The sequence below is a fragment of the Myodes glareolus genome, chromosome 9, assembly GCF_982192425.1.
Source record: "Myodes glareolus chromosome 9, mMyoGla1.1, whole genome shotgun sequence".
Lineage (NCBI taxonomy): Eukaryota > Metazoa > Chordata > Mammalia > Rodentia > Cricetidae > Myodes > Myodes glareolus.
The window spans coordinates 54,457,869-54,479,174 of NC_142034.1; the positions used below are offsets into that span (position 1 = coordinate 54,457,869).

A 21,306-nucleotide genomic window follows, 5' to 3' on the forward strand; every position below is an offset into this window, starting at 1 on the left:
CAAAACTCCAGCGACACTATACCTGCAGCTGCTGTTGGCAGCAACCTGCTAGGGCTTCTCAGTGACTGTCCACTCTGGCCAGGGAGCTCTCGCCAGAATTCCTCGAAGCTCCCATCTACCCTACCAGCCTTCCTCATGTTCCCAACCACCCCTGCACAACACGGGAGGAACACACAGCAGGCAGAACGAAGCCAATGAGGACACTAGTGGAAGAAGGGCTCTGATGGCCACGCTACAGTTTCTGCCCCCGTGTACCTTCAAACTAGAAAAAGAATAGGGTCTGGTTTAAGGCAAAGGTTATGCTGGACTCAGAAGTCTAGTCTAGCACTTGTACTCCTTGAGGATGTTTTTAAAGGAGGCAGCACTGCAATTTTGAGAAAGTGGTCTGTGAAGCCTAGGCTAGCCTGGAACTCTGTGAGTAGCTGAGGATGGCCCTGAACTTCTGATCCTCTTGCGTTCACCTCCCAAGTGCTTGTATTAGAGGTGCGCGCCATCATGTTGGACTGAGAAACAAACCCAGGGTTTCCTGCATGCTAGGCAAGCTCTCAACTGATTGAGCGACATCCCAGCTCCTGAATTAATGTCTCTACCTGGAGGTCAGATCAAAGTGAGCCAGAGTCTAGCGGCTATACAATTACAGTGAAGCACCTGGAGTTGACAAGCCTCACATCAACTCAATTGCTAGACATCTGTCCTGGGAGGGAGACTAGGTTACAGGTCTCAGGATCCCTGTAGAGCAAGGAAAGCAGATTCCTGCCCCCAGACCCATCAGCCACACAAATAATCGCACCTGGCATCCCACTGGAAGCATAGTTCATTTGTCTTGTTGGTTTATTTGCCTAGAGAATTGGAAACACACACAAATCTGGAGATAAATATTGGTCAGTTTCTCTAAATCTGGGTCCTCACTACGTACAGAGCTAGAATTCTAAATCTTGCGTGCTGTGGTACAGAACCAGTGGCCTTCTCACTCTGTTGCCCTCTTCCCAGGGAACATGGGGAAAGAGGGCACACTTTGACAAGACTTGATCATTTTCAGATGACAAAATCGCAAATTTCCAATACCTGAAACTCACATATTGAAACTTTCCAGCTCAAATACATATTTTTAAGTTTCTGCTTTGCCATAACTTTGTTGCCAAATTCTGGGAGCTATTCTCCTTACCCATATTAAAAAACAAAATAAACACGTACAATCTCGATTCTTCCAAAAGGTGCGTGGTTTTGGAATTTTGATCTATTCTGAAATTCAAATTCCACAGTCCATTTTCACCCCTTCTACTCTCCCGACTTCCTCAGAGGAGTACAGCTGAAGGGGACAGGAGACTGTTGTCATAGCTGCCCCTGCCTTCTGGCCTTCCTCAGTCTCTCTTGTGGTTCTGCTGTATATATAGATATATTTATATATATAATTTGTGTGTAGATATATATAGGTATTCTTTATTATGTATTTTTTAGCAGTTTTTCTAAAGTGCCTGAAACAAGATTTATGGGAATTTTTAGTGATTTTTTTCTTTTTTTCCCCCATTTTTCCCTGTTTGAAACTTTTTCCCCCTTAAAAACTGGAACTTGGTACATTCAGTAGGAAATTCTTCACTCAGGCTGTGGCCAAGACCAAGAAAAGTGCAAAGAGACAGAGGAGGACTGGAGCGGCCCCTCCAGGATTAACATTCAGGAAGCCTGTCCAAAACCTCCCCCTTCCTATGTACTGGGAGGTTAGGAAGGGGCAGGAAGATGCTCCTGGCCTTTCCAAACTGATCTCCCTCCAAAGCCATGATCTTGCCCTCTCCACAGTAGGTCAGAGGGCAGCCATCTTGGCCCCAGAAAACAGTAGCTGACAGAAAGGCTGTCATTTTGATTAAAACAGTCTTTCTCTTTTTAAAAGTCATGCTCCTCTAATTCCCACATCAAAGTTGCTCCCCTCAACTGGCTCTCCCTTTGTGAGCTGTTTTTTTTTTGGGGGGGGGGAGAGGTGAGGTGGGTAATCACACATTAGGGAGGCCCCATTTTCCACAAGAATTAGGAACAAACATTTCTTTATCTTCCCCACTGGAAGGAAACATAAGGACCCCTGACCAGGGTTAACTAGTGCAAATTAGGGATTAGGGACTATTTAAAATCCCTGCACCCCATCCCTAGGCTGGGATCTTTGGGTGTGGGGAACTGAGTCAGAGATGGGGTATAAGGTGCTATTTTGGAGGCATAGTTGGTGGGGATACCCCAAAGCCCACCAGAAGAGAAGGATGGCTCCCTCAAACCATCCGGAGTGGCTGGCGAGGACAGTGACACCAGACAACGAGATAAGGTAGAGGCAAGGGTGGGGGGTTGTGTGCGAACCCTGGGTTTACTCACACATCAACCCCCCACCGGTTTTCTGGCTATTTGGTCTAATCTAGAAGAAACTATAGTGAGGGCTGGCAGGGAGAAAGCAGTCTCTTCATCCTACATGGAGTGCTTCAGACATGGTGCTCAAACTTGGTTTAGCCCCAAAGAAGCCATGTATATAGGCCAGAAGAGATATGATCTATTCACCTCTTTCGTCTTGGAAGAATCTGGAGTCACTGGACTTGGGGGTAAAGGTAGGGCCCAAGATTTCCCTGTCCTGTTCTGAAAAAGTGCTCAGCTGTAGAACACCTCCTACCTCCTTCTGACTTGGATTGGGTTAGGCCATCTCCAAAGTCTAGGAGCACAGGAAGGAATATGGAAGATCCAAAGGCATGGAAGCCAAGGAAGCATGGCATCGTAATATGAAAGAAACAAGGACAGAGAAACCCACCCTTGGGAAGAACGGAATCCAAAGCCATGCTTCCAGGCTGGTGGGTGGATATCACAATGGTCTGGTCCAGGCCCTGGGCCACAAAGAATGGAATGTGCTAGGAAGCATAGGGGAAGGGCTTAGAGAGAGCTTCAGAACAGCAGGCATCATTAGGTGAGCTTCCCCAGGTTTACAAATCAGGGGAGCAGGTTAGACATTCAGAGCTGGTGGGGGCTGTAAGTAGAGATTCAGATAAGTATATTGCTCAGTTGCCCCAAGGGCTGGAGAAGGGATGGGAGCTGGCTCTTCCCCTCACAGGGGCCATTCCCTGGAAAATACTGAGAGGGGAACCACCAAAAATCCCTTTTCAGGGGGTGGGGAGACTACAATCACACAAAGCAGCCTGACTCCTGAGCTCCAGGGGCCCCCAAATCCCTGCACTAGAGTGTTATGGGGCTCCCAAGGGGGCAGGGAAGCCAGGGAGCTGATAGTGGTGGGGGGCTCGGGGAGGGTGGCATCTGGTGAAAGGGGATCTGGCCTTAGTGCTCACCCCACATCTCCCTTTTGGGTTCTCTCAACCACTGCTGGTTCCCCTATTCCCTTAGGGGGAACTGGCAGAGGAAGAGTTGGGGGAGGTGGAGTTGGTGGAGTAAGGGGTGCTGCCTGAGGATTCACTGCGTAGCCAAAGACCCCTGGCAGGAAGGGAAGGGCCCCACCACCCTTCTCATCAGGTAGGACCATGTTGAGAGCAACTGGGAGAGCAGCCAAGTTGCTGAAGTTGTAAGGGTAGGCAGCAAGGAGCTGGGGGCCATAGACAAGTGGGTACGGTTCAGGGTAGAAGGTGACTTTGGCAGTCCCCAGCCCCTCCACCCGGTCTCCCTCGGAAGCTCCCACTGGCCCCTCATTCCCAGATTTTCCTCTGCCACCACAGGGCTCCCGGCTGCCTCCTATCAGGGCCAGGGGAAATTCCTGCACAGGTGGGTACACATAGTTGCCCCCACCAGCTACTGGGGGCTCCTCACCCCCAGAGATGACAGGGTCTTGGAGCGAGGCAGTTTCAGGGGCTTCAGCAGCAGCAGCACTGCCACTGCCAGCCTCCCCACTTGAGGAAGACACTTGCATCTCTTGGGGGGCCTCCTCCTTGATCTCAGTGGGCCTGGTGCCAACACTGCCTTTGGAGTAGGCAATGACAGGTGTGGGAGTGCCCCCAGGCCTCTCCACAGCATGTCTCTGCCCATGTCGGTTCAGGGCAGCTGCCGTCTTGCACACCTTGGCACAGTGGGGGCAGGTGAATCGGGTGGAAGACCTCCTCCCAGTCCTGGAGCCGTGGGAGCCTCCACTGTGGGCTTCCTGGTGCTTCCTCAGCTTCCTCAGGGTGGCAAAGGTCTGGGTACAGTCCCCGCAACGGTGCCTACGTTCACCACGTCCCTGTCCTCCTGGGCCCTCCACTGATGGGGTCTCCTCCCAGGCCCTTCGTTCCAGCTTCTGCCTCCAGCGTGGTGGTCTTCGTCCTCCTCGGGGTAGTCCGCTGACCCCGCTGAGGCCACTGACAGTAGCGCCAGCCTTGCGCTTAGGCTTGTATGAATAGTAGGGCCTCCAGAGCTGATCTTCCCCTCCAGCCTTGGATTCCTCCTGGTCCTCCTCCTCCTCATTATCATCATCCTCTTCCTCACTCTCCTCTACATCTTCTCCACTCAGCTCTCCAGGACGCAGGTCAGTTTCTGAGATGCGACGCTTGACAATGGCTTCCTCCCCAATTCGCACAGTGATCTGACACAGTGGAGGTGGAGCCTGAAGCTGAGAGGAGCCTCGGCCTGTTCCTGTGGGGGAACCCCCACTCCCACTAACCCCACCCACAGGTTTGGCTGTGTAGGTCAGAGTCCTCCCAGCCCGCAGATTCCGGCCCTTGGCCTCCTCTGTGGCTGAGGCTGGCCCTGCAGCTGTGGCTGGGCTGGTGGCGCTAGAGGCTGGGCTGGTGGGTGTTGCTGCAGGCTCAGGGGGAGGAGGTGGGTACTCTCGTTTCTTGGGGGGTCTTGGGGGAGTCGTATAAGTGATGACTGAGGCAGCTTGGGACCCTCCTGTGATGGCTGGCCCACCCCCGGCTCCACCACTGCTACTGCTCCCATGGACAATGACAGAGGGAGCTGGATGAGCAAAGGTGATGACAGAGGGGGGAGGGCCAGGCTCTGGGGCAGGTGGGGGTAGGAGTGGGGAGCTGGCTGGCATTGCTGCAGGGATCGGTGTGTGGAGGCTTGGAGAAGGAGGGGCCTCAGGGGCTCCCTGACTGTAGGTCTTGTATGGCCGCTTGGCTGCCCGCATGGGGAGCAGGCGGTACAGCTTGAGGGTATTAAGCTTGGGCTTGTAGCCTCCATTGGGTGTCTTCTCACTGGCTAGGAGGCCGGGGCTAATGCCATGGAAGGCTCGCTGGTGGGTCTTCAGGTTATAATAGGTGACAAAGGTTTCCCAGCAGAAGATGCACTGGTACCTGGGCCAGGACAGCAGGGAATAGGGCAGGAACAGAGCCACTTGAGTTAGAGGCCCTGAAGACAGGGCCTCATCTTGCCCCGTCACCTGCAGCCCTCAAGCTTCTAACTCCCCCAGCAGCTTGCTCCTCCTTTCTTCCTGCTGCTTGCTGACCCTGCAGCCTCTGGAGCAGAACCAGGCCAAGCTCAGCACCCTGCCTCTGGCTAGCTCCAACTCTCAGCCTCAGCTGTTCTGCTGTGAAATGGGGGTAGTCACATATTTTAGCCTTCAAGATGCCTTCTGTGGTCAAACGACAGAATGAGCATGCTAGGGGAAAATCAGGTGTTGTTCTAAGTCCCAGTAGGCAGGCCTGTACTCCCATAGTCCTCTCCTGTGAGGGCAAACTTCCCTTTCCATCCTAGCTTTGCCCACAGCACAAGCCTGGATGAGCAGGCAAGATGCTGGCATCAGGTGAAGGAACTGCGGTTGGAAGGAGGTAAGTGGTGCAGCAAGCTGGGACCAGGACAAGAACAGATCCCAGTGTGGATAGATGGCTTTCTAGACCCCACACTCTGCCCGCCCCTCCCTGTCCACCTGAGGCCACTCACCTGCGCTCCCCGGTGTGCCACACCTCGTGCTTGGTGCGGTACTCAGCCAGGGCAAACACCTTCTCACAGTAGCGGCAGGGGTACTTCCTCCGCCATGAATGGACATTGCTGTGCCGTTTCAGGCTGGACAGGGTCACGTAGGAACGCTCGCAGGCCGCACACACATAGAGCACATGGCCGCCCACCACTTTCACCACATGCTCAGGGCCATCTCTGAAGCCCACTGGTGGTGGCAGGGTTGAGGCATCCACTCCTGCAGGCCCCCCGGGGCCAGGGGCCCCAGCTCCTAGACCTGCAGACCCTCGAGTGTTGGACCCCCGTCGACACTGGGCCTCGTGTGTCTGCAGCCGCTTGGGATGGATGAAGCTTTTTCCACATCGAGGGCAGGGAAAGGGCCTCCGGGACAAGGAGGGCTGTGAGTCCAGAGCCTGGGCCTCAGCTTTGTCACCCTCCCACTGGCCATCTGCTCTAGGTCCTGGCCCTAAACCGTCCTCTTCAGGCTGTGAGGAGGCCAGGGGAGCAGGAGGTACCCACGTATCGCCTCCTTCCCCCAGGCCCTGTAGGCGGGAAATACCCAGTCGCCGCCCCAGAGCTCCAATCTCGGCCACAGCTGCCCCATCCCCTCCCCCACCAGGGAGTGCAAGCCGGGCACTATAGATGAAGTTGAGGACATCAGAAAAGGCAGCTGCCGGGACCCCGGGCAGCTCTAGGACCCGCGGAGGGGTTGAAGAGTGAGTAGAGGCTGGAGGGGGAGAGGAGGAAGAGGAGGAAGAGGCAGCTGCGGTGGTTGCAGGGCTGGGAGCTGAGCCACCAGTGACCGGTGGGAGGGGCAGTGGAGCTGAAGCTAGTAGGGCTTCTCGGAAGAAGGGACTAGAGGCAGCCAGGACGCTGCGGTGAGCAGGGAACTTGGTGTCTCCAGCTATGAGGGTGACATCACAGAAGAGGCCACGGAGCCGCTGCTCATTGAGCTGATGCAGGACAGCAGGGGCATGGGACGGATCCGTCACCTCTGCAGGGGGTGGCATGGTGCCAGCCTAGATGTGGGGAAGAGAGGCCAAGGAGAGTCTCAGAGGCTGACTGAGCTGAGGTCAGGAGCCTCGGAGGCTAGGGAGAAGAATGGAGGACAGTTAGAGGCTGGTCAGAATCTGCTGGGAGGCGAATACCTCAGGTCACAGAAGTCATGGTTAACACTAAGCCACCCAGAATCAAACCAATGTCCAAAACCAGTATGTCTAACATCTGGGCCAGAAGAGGCCAGGGATACCTCAGGTCATAGTGACGGTCAAGTGGTCATGACTTCCAGACTCACAGTAAGCAGTAGAAGGGGAGGCTTGCCACACCTAGCCATTTTTCAGTACTGGACAAAATGGCTGCCTTGTTGGCCTCCTACTTTAGGCCTACTTTTTCCTAGATGTAGTCGTCCCCCCCACCCAGCACCCTCTCACCTGAGAACATAGCCAACATGGAGCAGAGCAGTGGCTCAGCAAGTTCCTTCAGCCTGGCCTTTTCCTTCTGCAGAGAAACAGAAATTGTGTCAGAAATCAAGAACAGGTCCTCACAAGACTATCCAGGATGTGGGCATCAGTACTTCAAAGTCACAGACACAGAGGCTGCTCTGAAGACCTGATCCTGCCCAGGAACCTGTCAGGCTATCTGGACAAATCCAATCAGACCAAGGAGGTCACAGATTATCGCTGAGCCTTGCTCTGCTGGCCCTGAGAAAGACAATCTGCATTATCCCCAGTGCACCTCCACAGGGCACGGTTCAACCCCACAGGCTCTGACCGCCTCACAGAGGACTCTAATCCCTTTGGCCCAATCTTGAGCCTTAAAGAAATCAAAGATTTGCATTTTTTTAAAAATCACAGTGGGCTTATTTACACATCAAAATTGAGTTCATTCCCCTATTAGTCCACTGGCCTAGCCTGATGAGATCTTCCCATCAGGAGTGTGCCTCCTCTGTACGCTGCAGACCCAGAATCTTAGTGGGGGCTTTCTAGCCCAAGTACCAGCTGACCCCTGACACACATATGTGCCTGCTTGCTCTAGTCCCTAGCAGACACCAGAAAGGTAACCATACCAAGGGTGAGGGGCTTTAGGTCCTGCTCCTTACTCTGAGACCTTTGGCTTGTGGATCTTTAGAGCTGGGGGTCCCTACTTCACCTCTTGCTGAGAGGGTCATTGTGAGGTATGACAACCACAAGTGAGCGTTTCACAGCAGTGCTGGGCACTGCAAGTCTTAGGTCCCCATTTTCCGTTGAGGGTCTGAGTTCCAGAGTCAGGCACGTTTCTGTCTGGTAACAACAGCAGAGACTGCCTGGGTCCTCCTCATCCACCCTCAATGCAGCCAGGAAGTTCTGGCTCCTCCCACATGTCATGGGTCAAACATATCCTGTGTCCCATATCAAAAGCTCTTCATCTAATTCTCATCACCCCTAAAATGTTCCTTTCTCATTGATTGCCCATAGTATCTAGGCTGAAGGTTATACCTCACGTCATGTTCCCTAAGAGATGGGTCTGACAGCTGTTCCAGGCAAGAAGGAGGAAGGTGGCAAACCAGACAATAGTCCAACATTGTAACCACGGCGCCAGGCACAGAACAAGAGCCCAAGTGTTGTCCCGTTTGTTGCGGCACTGTGGCTATGGCGAGAGCTTGGGGACAGAGCCCACCTCATCTGCTGTCTGCACTGCATGTCTCTATTCCCTCTGTGATGGCCTCAGCACTGTGTTTGCACTATTTCATATTCCTCATCACGTGAGGTGGGCTTTTCCACTTTAAGATGGTAGGGGTTCAGGCATGCTAGGAAGCTTGCTCAAGGCTGGCCAGGCAGTTAGTAGTTAGCCTGGGATCGGACCCTATGAAGTCTGGCTTCAATGCCTCCAGTGACTTTAGAACAGTGCAATGAAGGATGTTAGACCCCACAGAACATAGCCAGCCTACTTAGAACTTCTGTGAAAATTAGGTGACTCCTTCTTCTAGGAAGCCATGTAAAGATGAGCAAAGTCAGTTTGGTTCCGGTCCCCATTCACCTCTGAGACCAGCCAGGCCTGCCCTCCCAACCCCCGCCACACCACGTCACAAGACAGGTGCTGGCAGGTATGCACCCATGTGTGGATTGCCATGGTGTGAGACAGAGCCTGTTGGTGCTTCTTAGAATTGCACAGACCCAAAACTGGCCTGGCCCTTAACTGTCATCCAAAATCATTATCACTACACGCTTTGGAGTGCCATTTACTTATGGGCAACGTATAGCAAAATATGCTATGCACACCATCTCATTTTAACCACTGCAAAACTCACCTACAGGTCAGGGAATGTACCCATGTGGTTACCTGATCCTGGAGCTCAGACCAATTCAACTGACTCCTCACTGGCCAGTGCCCTCAAAGGGGTGGTGGGAGATGGCAGCACTAGCTACGTGATCCTGAAAATTTGACAACCTTTATATCAGTGTCCTTGTCTGTATGGAGAGGGTGATAACTAGTTCCCACTGTGCAGGGGGTAAAGGTAAAATGAGCTCCTCACTGGTAGGCTCAACCAAACAGGGATCGACGCTATTCCAAAGTGCTGCTCCTCTACTGAACACACACAGACTTTATTCTCTTCTGATTAGTTTCTACACAGCACAACAGAACAACTATTTAAACAGGTGTGGTGGAACATGCTTGTAAGCCCAGCACTGGGAAGGAGAAGCAAAAGGACCACAGCAAGCTCATTGCCAGCCTGATCTACATATCCAAATATCAGGCCAGCAGAACCACATAGGAGAACTCTGAATCAAAGCAAACAAACAAAGTAAAATAAAACAAACACTCCCAAAACTATTCATGTGGAATGTGTGTGATAGTAAACATTGTAAGAGACAAGAGAGTAAATGGGAGGACGTATGTAATTCAGATGCAATTACTATGCCATTTTGTTTATTTTGAGACAGGGTCTTATGTAACTCAAACCTTGAAGTGATCAAGGATGGTCTTGAACCCTTCCTGATTGTACCCAGTGCTGGGATTATAGAAATACGTTATTTTATATTTTATATAAGCAACTTTAACACCTAAGGATTTCAATACCCATGGGGCACTCTGGAAGCAATCTCTCATGGTTACCGAGGGATGACTGTACCTTGCATTGGAACTTAGTCCTGGAGAATGGGGAAAAATGATGAAGAAAAAAAAAAGGCAGGGTTGGAGAGATATCTCAGAAGTTAAGAGCACTGACTGCTCTTCCAGAGGACCTGAGTTTAATTCCCAGCACCCACATGGTGGCTCACAACCATCTGTAACCTTCTGGCATACAGGCATATATGCAGGCAGAACACTGTATACATAATAGATAAATCTTCAAAAAAAAAAAAAAGAAAACAAAGGCAGAATTTGCTCTTCAAGATGAATTTGGTGGTAGGCTGGAGAGATGGCTCAACAGTTAAGAGCACTACTCTTCCAGAGGACCCAGTTTCAATTCCCAGCACCCACATGGTCGCTCCTAACAGTCCATACCTACAGTTCCAGGGGATCTCGTGTCTTCTTCTGGCCTCCACAGGCAGCAGACTGGTACATGATAGTAGACATGCATGCAGGTAAAATACCCACACACATTAAATAAATAAATATAATTTTGAAAAGATGGGTTTGGTGGTTCTGTGGTTTTAAAGTCTTGTTTGTTTGTCCTCTGCGCACGCACACACGTGTGTGTGTGTGTGTGTGTGTGTGTGTGTGTGTGTGTGTGTGTGTGTGTTACTGGTCATGGAACCCAAGGCCTTGGGCATGCTAGCGAAGCCCTCTATCACTGACCTCCATTTCTCTACTCCTAACTGACTGAATGGCCTCAGAGTGCCACTGAGCACACACACCAGGACGCTTCCTCCTCTGTTCTCCAGATCGCCTTGTATCTCACTATTCTATGGCCTTTAAGCTTTGACTCAAGCCACCTGGTTTGGGGTCTTCCTTGACCCCTTCCCTCTTTCTGAAACCTCACGTCTTCCTACCCAACTGTACTTCCCCGCATGTCACTAGTAAAACACACTCTTCATTTATCTCTAGAATGTGGGCTCCAAGGAGAGCAGGGTGGGGAATTTTTACTGTGCTGCTTGCTCAAGTATTTTGTACTTAGAACAGTGCCTAGTGCATAATGAGATGTCAAAAAAAAATCTAGAGGTTAAAGGTACACCACAATGATAGGATACCTCCCGAGCATAGCCTTGGGTCCCACCCCGTCCAGAATGATGACAGGAGATGCCATAAAGACAGGATTTTGATAGAATGGCAGAATTTGGGTTGGTGGCACAGGGCTTTAACCTCAGCACTCTGGAGGTTGGGTCCAAAAGAGCATGGATTTGAAATTAGTTTGGGCTGTATAATGAAACATTTCTAAAACAAGTAAAATTTTTCTTCCTGGAGTGTCTGCTCTCAAAAAAGAAGTCATCTTTGGAGCTGGGGTGATGACCATACCTTGGCATTTGAGAGATTCAGTTTTCTAGAGGTTTTATGTACATCGTCACATTTAATTATATCCTCACAGCCAGTCACAATAGGCCATAGTAGGTATTTATATTCTCCCAGTTTTACAGAAAAGGAAACTCAGAGAGGATAAACCTTGTTCAAGGTCACATAGATTGTTAGTAACAGCCAAAATTTGAATCTAGGCTTGGATGATCCCAGATGCTGAATCTTTCCCTCTGCCATACAGCTGGGTCCTGCCCCAAAGAGCCTATAGCAGGCCAGCTGGTTACATAAACCACCACACAAACTCTCACGTGCTAAGTGTTAACTGTGTCATATCTGACTCCACCCTTTCCCTTGCTTCCAAATCCAGCAGTCACCAAGTCCGGCTGAAACTGCATGGGAATGGCTTGCAAGCCTTCTCAAGTCCCTCCGGCTGCCAAACTAGTTCAAGCCGTTAACACTAGCGTGGATCAAGGCAGTGGACTACACGATATCTACTTGCCTGTAGGTTTACCTCTTCCATTGAGAGTCCTTTGCACTAACTGCAGTCTAGTGTAACTCCTGGGCTGAAAATGGTCCTTGGAAGCTGGGTCTGGTAGCACATGCCTGTAATTCCAGTACTCAGAAGGACTGCAGAGAGTTCAAGGCCACCCTGGGCTATATTTTGAGACAGTACCTCAAAAACACAAAAGCTAGAGCAAGATATCTCAAAGGGTTTAGGCGATGTCTGCAAATCTGAGTCCCCAGGACCCACACGGTACAAGGGGAGAACCAACTCTTGCAAGCTGCCCTCTGAACCCTATCTACATGTACACTGTGGCATGTGTGCAAATAGAAAAAAATACATATAACTGAAACAATCAGGGCTGAGGAGACAGTTCTGTGAGTAAGAGCACTTGAGTTCAAATCCTCAGCACCAATATAAAACGTTGGGGAATAACCCTACACTGTCACAACAGCACAAGAGGGCAAAGACAGGTTGAGAGTTCACTGGCTGGTCAGCTAGGCAAAATGGCAAATTCTGGGTCAATGTCAGATCTTTCTCAAACCAATGAGGCAGAGGTCAATAGAGGAAGACAACCAGGTCTTGCCCTGGCCTCCACATGTGCACTGGGCACATTCAAGTGCATGAAACACACACACACACTTAATGCCCTTTCCTTGACCTCTTCCCAACATCCCTCCAATCTGTTAAGACTGAACTAAAATCCATCGTCTCTTTTGCCCTTTCTGACTCACAAGACAAGAACAATCCTCTTACTGATTAATCAACATCCAGTGCCCCACGGTCAACACCCACAAAACAAAGTCACAGATACTCAGAGTCTTACACCCTGGGCTGGGACTCTTGAGAACACAGTCTATGAACACAGGTCTTCAAAAATAGACTGGTAAAGGGCTGGAGAGAGAGCTCAGCAGTTAAGAACACTTGTTCTTGAAGAGGACCCAGGTTCAAATCCTAGCATCCATATATATGGTGGCTCACAATCATACATAACCACAGCTGCAGAAGATCCAACCAACACTATCTTCTGACCTCCTAAGGTACCAGGCACACACGTGGTGTACAAGCAAAATATTCAAACACGTAAAATAAATAAATAAATCTTTAAAAAATAAAAAAATGTATTGGTAAGCCAGGTGTTATAACTCAAGCCTGTAATCCCAGTATTCAAGAAGTTGAGGCAAGAAGATTGCCAAAAATTAGAGGCTAGTTTTGGCTAAAGCGTATACGACCCTGTCTCAAAAAAAAAAAAAAAAAGCGAACATGCTCTACACAAACTGGTGTGTGTGCAGGCACATGCATGCTGAGTGATCCAGGAAGCACAGAGGACAGGAGTCAAGAGACAAGATCTGGAGCCTCATGGCATCTCACTACCCAGGTGACTCGGGGAAAGTACTTAACTTCTCTGGGTTTCAGCGAGGCAGTCAGGGTGCCAGAGTGAGGAACGGATGAGTGATGGTACATAAAAGCCTGGGACCAGTGCTTGCACAGTTAGGGCAAACCAACTGTTTACGGCTACTGTTACTAGTGAACCTGGGAGCAGGGGATTCTCTGCAGCAGCAGGGCTGATGGGGCTGACACAGGAACAGTCTCTACTCTATTGCTATATATCGGGTCTATTTTCCATATGTTGCGGGAAGGTTTGTAGGGCAGGTCATTAGTCCCATCGTGTAGATGTGGAACAGGACACTCGGAATGTCCCCGTGAGGAAGTTGTAGAGGTCCAGAACACTTCAGTTCCAGTGTAGGGCTCCTGTTTCACACTTGTCCTACAGGCCCCATGGGCAGCCAGCCCCATCCACCCGTTACAGAGGATATAGCCTTAAAGCCCTCCACTCCCCTACTGTAGACACAGTGCACAGTATTGTACATAAACGGAGCGAGCATACAAGTGTATCTCCCACCTGCACAGGACCAGGCCCAAGAGGTTAGGGAAACCTGTTCCAAAGAATCTGTCTAGCGAGCAAATTCTGTCCAAAGCCCTTCCACTATCACATAGCAGGGCCCCACGTGCGTCACAAATACCCGCAAGGGGGTAGAGAGAGGGAGAGGGCAGATCAGGCGGAGGAGACTAAAAACTTCATGATCCTTTTTTCCATTTTAGTGACAAAAGTCACACCCGGCCTTTACATAAACATGGCCAAGGAGCCACTCTGTCTAAACTCACTTCCCTTGTAGGCGCCAGGACTTTCCTCTCTATGGCCCTGGCATGCTGGGTGAGGGGCAAACACACAGACCATACAAAAGAAGAACAGTGTCACCCAACAACACCCATGCCTGCTGCTCTTGCTCTGGCTAACCTTTATCTCCCAACCTTCCCATAACATCTCCTGGGCAGCCTTTCACCCGTCACTGAAGCACACAGAAGGTAGGCACGCACTTGAAGCTTTCCACTGGTCTCCTGGGTCTGAGACCCACATTGCCCTTGTCACGACACCTCTCCTCCCAAGTGTTTTCTGACCAGCTCGACTCCCAGCCCAACAGCCCAGACAGGCTCCCACAAACAACGTCACAAAGAATCCCGTGGAGAATGTTGCAAACACGCAACCTTCCCTTTGCTTGGCCGCCCATCATCCCATAAACACATCTTGCATGTCCCACCGGAGTCCCTCGCACCCGTGCCAGTGGACCACAGGCTTCAGTTTCTCATGCTCCTGCCGATGAGTAGACCTGAGTTCCAGACATGCAGCCCCCATGGAACTTGCCCATCACAAACACACAGATCCATCCACCCTCTGTCCTCTCCACAACTGGACCACGCCTCAGTAGGACTACAGAAATGGAACTCGGGCATGATGCTTTCTGATTCAAAGGTCCACAACTGCACTCTTCAAATGGGTACATGCACCCTGCATTCTGGTGCCCCCCCTTAACAAGCGCGCGCGCACACACACACACACACTACATACAGAAAACAAACATTCATAAACATTCACATGTGCAACACAAGACTTATGTAGAAGAAAACACATGCTGGCAAAAGTACACACACAAACCCAGACACCACACTCAAGGTATCTGTCACCTAAAGCTACAGGGCCAAATCTTGTAATTCTGTACCAATGAGTACCCCTGCTGGCTTTCTATCTCTGTGTATCAGGGAGGGCCCTAACAGACCCCTCGGTATCAGACTAGCAAACGGTGGTGCCCAGGAGGAGCAGTTTTCCTTGCCCCACAGTACTGTAGGAGGCATAATCTCCAAGACTCACAGCAACAAGACGGCCCCGACGGCGCGGCGGTTCCGGGCCCCTGCTCACACTGCGCACGCTGCACACCCCAACTCTGGGGCGCCTAGAGGGCCACCCCTCCCCCTCTCTGCCTGGCTCCTACGCCATCGCTCTTCCAGAAGCTGGCAGCGCTTGCCCGGGATCACACCCGCCCCACCCCACCCCCAACCTGTCCCACAGAGGGAGGGGGACATTGGGCTGCAGAATTTAACCCTTCCTAAGTGAAGTGATTGAGACCCTCTCCATGGTCTCAGGAGACCAAGCCCCCCAGCCGCGGCTCGCTGGACGCCATACCCGGGCGCCCTTAAGTCGCTCCCCAGCGCCGTGCGCGCCCGGGGGCGGGGCCTATTCCAGCCCCCGACCCCTGCGACCCTAGATCAACCTGGAAGGGGAGCGATTGTGGGGCGCGGCCCGGGCCCCCGCGGCGCCGGGCAGCGGAGAGAGGGGGCCAAGGTAGTTGGCTCCCGTCCGCCCTAACCCTGCCTGGTTCGCCCCGGGGCCAACCTGACTGCGATGGCGCCGCGTCCGCCAGGCCGGGCTCATCACCGTGGCCGCCCCCGGCCACTCGGGTTTCGCCCTCCTCCAGCTCCGGCTCCAGCTCCTGCCCCGGCCCCCCCCAGCGCCCGGCCCCGGCCCAGCCCCGCCGCCGCCGCCGCCGCCACTGACATCATCGGCTCCCCCCCCTCGCCCCGGTCCTCCCCCCACCCCCACCCCCGGAAACAGTCCCCCCCCCAGCGCCGCTGCTGCTGCCGAGAGGAAGCCAGCGCAGCGCAGCCGACACCGACCCTGGGCTCTGGTGTCCGATGGCCTTGGCCCGGTGGATCCCATACAGGGAAACAAACGACCTGGGTGGACACCTTGCCAGGGAGGTGGCCAGGCTGTACTGCCCTCGACCACTCACTCCCTGGGAAGGGACTCACCCCCACGCCCGCCCTTCCCTCTGCACATTCTTCACTCAGGGGCGCACATTGCCTAGAGCTTGCTGCGTGTGCACATTTGCTCACCACAGTCACACACACCACACATGTTCTCCTGGGTCGCAGACATACAACACGGTAGACTCACAATTGGGCCCAGTGGAACCTATAGATCAAGTCAGCATCCTCAGAGGATTATAGCCCTGGGGCACCCCTTTAGGAATGCCTATAGACTTTCATCAGACCCACAGGAAAGGAAGGCCCTAATGTGGCATAATGGGGGCCTTACATGAATGATCACTAGTGCAGATAAACACAGAGCTTGGAATTTGATCTTAACCAGTGGAAATACCCACTCCTGGATCCTTGCATATAAACGCAGGTCTTGGTGTGGGTCTCCTGCACTAGCTGCACACCGTAAGCATAAGAAACATAAGAAGCATAATACAATATACACAAAAAACATTCCTGAACTGTCAGTGGGACAATCCTGTGGACTCCTCCCTGGTGTCGCAAAATTTAAAACTCTGGAGAGGTCTGGCATGATGCTACTAGGAGGCAGAGGCAGACAGATCTTTGTGAGCTGGAGGCCAACCTGGTCTAAGCAGCAAGTTCCGGGTAAGCCAGGGCTACATAGTGAGAGCCCCATCTCAAAAATAAATAAATAAATAAATAAATAAAATAATTTAAAAAACCCACCCTAAACAAAAACAAAAAACAACATCAGGAGATAGAGGCACAAACTCTCAAAATTCTCCCTGTGGAACATAGTGGCTCAGGTATTAAGGTAGCAGAGACAGGAAGAACACTGCAAGCTCAAGCTCTAGCAAATTCCAAGTCACTCAGGTTAAGAGAAGGTAGTGCTCTTGCAGATGATCCAAGAGTTCGATTCGCAACGTCTAAGTCATAAGTCAGGCCATTCACACTCTCCTGTAACTCCAGCTCCAGGGGATAGGATGTCTCTGGCCTCTGCAGGCACCCGCATTCATGCACATCCTGTTACACTGATGCACTCACACACAGTTAAAAATAAAACACAGCTTGGGTCTGGAGAGATGGTTCACACTGTGCACTCACATGCACGACCCTACACACACAGAAGGTCTCACTGTGTAGCTCTGGCTGGCCTGGAATTCATTCTATCACTCTGTAGATCAGGCTAGCCTGAAACTCACAAAGCTCTTCTTCTGCTCCCCAAATACTGGGATTTGAGGTATGGGCCATCACACTTGCCCACACATTAACTTTTTTCAAAAAATAAACTGAGACTATAAAGATGGTTCAGTGGTTAAGAGCACTGACTGCTTGTCCAGGTCCAACTCTCAGAACTCACATGGCAGCTTACAAACATCTGTAATTCATTTCAAGGGATATGGCCCCCTTTTCTGACCTCCAAGGGCACCAAACACACATATGGTACACAGATATACATGTGGGCAAAACACCCACGCACACAAAATAAAAACTAAAAAAACAGGCATAAAGGCCAGGCGGTGGTGGTGCATGCCTTTAATACTTGCACTCCAGAGGCAGAGGCAGGTGAATCTTTGTGAGTTCAAGGCCAGCCTGGTCTACAGAATGAGTTCCAGGATAGCCAAAGTTACACAAAGAAACCTGTTCCAAAACAACAACAACAATAATATAAAGAAACAAAAGAGAGCTGGGGAGAGAGCTCACCTGGTAAAGTGCTATCAAATAAACATGAAATGAAGACCTGGACTCAAGAAAAAAAGCTGTGAAGATTGCTCAGAGTTTAAATCTATAAGGCCCACATAAAGCCAGACATAGTATTCGCTTTTATAAACCCAGCTCTCCTCCAATGATGACATGGAAGGCAGAGTCGGTAGGATCCCCAGGAGCTCTCAGGTCAGCAATTCTGACATTTGCTGAAGCACACAGCAAGACTCAGACTAGGCGGAAGGTAAGGAAAGACACCTGAGCTGTTCTTTGACCTCTGCATGCTCACTGTCACACCTGTGCCCACACTCGCTTATGGCCTGCACAAATACACCAGAACAAGAGAGAGAGAGAGAGAAGCCAAGCATGCAATGCTCAAAATCACGAAGTGGGGGAGATGGAGGCACGTGGATCCCTGGGGTTTTCTGTCCAGTCAGCCTAATCTACTAGGAAAGTTTTGGTCAACAAAGAGACCCTGTTTTAAAAAAAAAAATTGAGAGGTAGACAGAACCTGAAGAAAAATACCTAATGTCACCCTCTATATATCATGTATGGACATGAACACACACATACAGAAACAAAAAAGAAATACAACCCTTATAAAATGAGGCAAAACATAAACCAAAAGCAGTTTTATTACAGAACTGAGAGAGAGAGAGAAAGAGAAGGAAGGAAGGAGAGAGAGAGAATGGGAATGAACTTGGAGTCATAGCAACAAAGGAAACAAGCCTGGGATAGTGGTACACACCTGCGATCTGCCCGAACAGCACAGTGAATTCCAGAACAGCCTGGCCTACAGAAAGAGCTTGTCTCTTTTCCCTTTACCCCCAAAACTCACTCCAAACCAAAACCACAAACCAGCCCACAAAATAAACAGTAACAACAGACCAGAGTTGGAATTTATGAAAAAATAGTCCCTCCCCACCCACTCAGGAAGGTTCCAGGGAAGAACCTTACCCCCACTCCAGCCAAGTCACAATGGCTGGAGCTCTGAAGGGGACCCCAGGAGGAGAGGAGGAAGTCCGAAAAGAGACGGTGAGTATCGGGACAAAGGGGCAACGGTCAGCATTCTCCTCTAAACTTCCCAGTGGTCCTGGAGACGCCTACAAGTGAAATCCATAATGATAAACCCAGAAGTCCAGGGAGCCTGTGACATCATATGGATACATAACATTTGCAGCTAACTCCCTTTGCTCATATGAACAGAGTATCTCTGGGTCCTCTGTTTTCCTCCCAGGAACATGATGCTCCCAGAGAGACATGATGCTGCAAGACTTTTCACCCCTGCTTCCTGCTTTAGATGCTCAAGGCCCACATTGTACCACCTCATCCATCTTTAGGCCCTTTCTAGCTCCTATGAGCTCCTCTACTATCTTGAAGGGTCCACGATCTCAACCTGGCATTCACCTCACCCCAAGTTGCCCAGGCTGTGGTTGCCCTCATGTCCAAGCTCCTTTCTTCCTAACAGGATGCCAGCCATCCCTATTTCAACTTACCTGACTTCACCCAGCCATCACCGCCCTCCACTCCAGTCAGCTTCCTCTCGAACCCTCACCATCGCTGCGGGCCCTCTGATGCCACCAAGGGCCTGTTTGTGGCCCTGCTAGGTGGAGGTCTGTCTGCTGGCTTCGTGGGCCCGTTCTCCCGTATGGCTTACCAGACCTCCCACTTGCCCTCGTTGGAGCTGCTCATCTTTCGATGCCTCTTCCACCTCCCCATTGCCTTGTTACTTAAGTTTCGTGGTGATCCGCTGCTAGGACCTCCTGATGTCCGGGTTCGGGCCTTCCTTCACGCCATGCTCAACGTCCTCAGCATCGGATGTGCTTACAGCGCAGTGCAGGTGGTGCCTGCCGGCAACGCAGTCACTGTTCGCAAAGGCTCTTCCACCGTGTGCTCTGCCCTCCTAGCACTCTGCCTGGAGAGCCAAGGCCTCAATGGCTACGCCTGGTGTGGCCTGTTCGGCAGCACCCTTGGACTAATCATCATTGTGGGACCTGGACTAGGCACACTGCAAGAGGGGACTACAGGCCTCTACACAGCCCTGGGCTACGTACTGGCTTTCCTGGGAGGTCTGGCACTGTCACTAGGGCTACAGGTTTACCGCTCTCTACACTTCCCCTCCTGCCTACCAACAGTGGCCTTCCTATTCGGCCTAGTGGGGTTAGTGGTCTCTGTACCAGGCCTCTTTGTGCTACAGACACCTGTGCTACCCCAAGACCCTCTGAGCTGGAGCTGCGTGGTGGCAGTGGGGCTCCTTGCGTTGGTTTCGTTTGTGTGTGTGAGCTATGCAGTCACCAAGGCCCACCCTGCCCTGGTATGTGCTGTCCTGCATTCTGAAGTGGTGGTGGCCCTGATGTTGCAGTACTATGTGCTCTATGAGACCGTGACACCTTCTGACATCATGGGAGCGGGGGTTGTGTTGGGTAGCATTGCCATTATCACTGTCCAGAACCTCAGCTGTGAGAAGGATGGGCAGATGGAGGAGTGAAGTCAGACTTGAGAGCCTGGGGGAGGGTGGGACAGGGGCAAATAGAAGGAGAGACCGGAATAAAAATCATGGAACAACAAACATGTCCAAAAGAATTGGTGTGGAGTCAGGGAGATGGCTCAGCAGGCACAGGCTAGCGCTAGGAAGCCTGACAAGTTCCCGCTCGTGGGAGAAGAAGAGAGCCGACTTCTACAAATGATCCTTTCCACAGGCGCGCTGTGGTATGCTCACACACAATAAAAATGTAAAAACAAAAACCGAAAGGGATGTCCTGTGATTCAAGGGTGACTTGGGACTCGATGGAGAGGGAACACCTGAGGGACAGGAAGCCAGCAGGGCATGGAATTTAGGCTGGGGTCAAGGGATAAGAACACAGTTAAGTAGTGAGGTCTCAGATCCAAGGGACGCCTGGTAGTGGTCCATGGTGAATAATCCCACAAACAGGAAAGAGCGTTAGGAATGAAGTGCGCAGGTTGTCAGGCAAACAGCCAGCCACGGCTCTGGGGGAGGGGAGGGTTCCTTTTCCCTAGGGCTCCCTGTCTGGGTGGTGACGTAACACTGACATCAAACGTGGATCACTGTGGCCGTGCAGTTGGTATGTCTCAGCACTGGAGAGTGTGGAAACATGCCCTTATTGGAGACTCCTTGAGACCATCAGCCGCCTCCTTATTTCTGAAAGGAGGAGAATTTCCTAAAAGCTCATATTCCTTGACCTCAAACTCCCCAGGATTTTCGTTTTCTGCCCCGCCACTAATCTGCTTTTCTCGGACAGACGCGGTCGCGTGATCTGCGGCTCTCGGGTACTAGCCATCCTTACTTCCAGAACAGGCCTTTAGCTTTCCAGCTGGAGATCCAAGGCCAGGGCTCCATACAGCTCTCCATTAGAGGACAGGAGGTGCCACCCCACCCCAGGAGGCCTCACGACAAGTATCAGCTTCCAAACGCTTGGACTCGCCATCTTGTTTGTCTTGTGCATAAGACCAGAGAAAAACTGAATATTCATGACCGAGGGCCGGCCCGTCTCTCCCTCCCTCCCCTCTCCGGAACACACTCCGGAGGCCTCGACAGGCTCCGCCTTCAGTACCGACGCGTCGAACAAACCATTTCCCAGGTGTGTGGGGGGCGACATTAATGAGGCACTTCGGCTGCAAAGGAACCTGTACTCCCAAGCCGAGCAAAGGTGGCCTTACTTTGTCCTCGATTCTGCGAGCCCTAAGCTTGAGTG

At 51.5% G+C, this 21,306-nt stretch overlaps 2 protein-coding genes across 6 annotated transcripts; one reads left to right on the forward strand and one right to left on the reverse strand.

The window, feature by feature from the left end:
• Positions 1 to 813: 813 nt before the first annotated feature.
• On the reverse strand, positions 814 to 21,096 carry Zbtb4 (zinc finger and BTB domain containing 4). 5 transcript variants are annotated; one of them, XM_048448413.3, is made up of 4 exons: positions 20,899 to 21,096; positions 7,272 to 7,338; positions 5,827 to 6,860; positions 814 to 5,240 (listed from the first exon to the last, which is right to left on the reverse strand). In XM_048448413.3, exons 3-4 carry the CDS (start codon positions 6,849 to 6,851, stop codon positions 3,302 to 3,304), a joined length of 2,964 nt encoding a protein of 987 aa, XP_048304370.3. In that variant the 5' UTR covers positions 6,852 to 6,860; positions 7,272 to 7,338; positions 20,899 to 21,096; the 3' UTR covers positions 814 to 3,301. The 5 variants fall into 5 exon arrangements, with proteins under 5 accessions (XP_048304370.3, XP_048304369.3, XP_048304367.3 ...); XM_048448412.3 differs by lacking the exon at positions 20,899 to 21,096 and adding an exon at positions 19,251 to 19,383; XM_048448410.3 differs by lacking the exon at positions 20,899 to 21,096 and adding an exon at positions 19,090 to 19,229.
• Positions 18,528 to 20,081, forward strand: Slc35g6 (solute carrier family 35 member G6). Its single transcript, XM_048448416.3, has 2 exons — positions 18,528 to 18,628; positions 19,062 to 20,081. Exons 1-2 carry the CDS (start codon positions 18,572 to 18,574, stop codon positions 20,079 to 20,081), a joined length of 1,077 nt encoding a protein of 358 aa, XP_048304373.1. The 5' UTR covers positions 18,528 to 18,571.
• Positions 21,097 to 21,306: the final 210 nt, after the last annotated feature.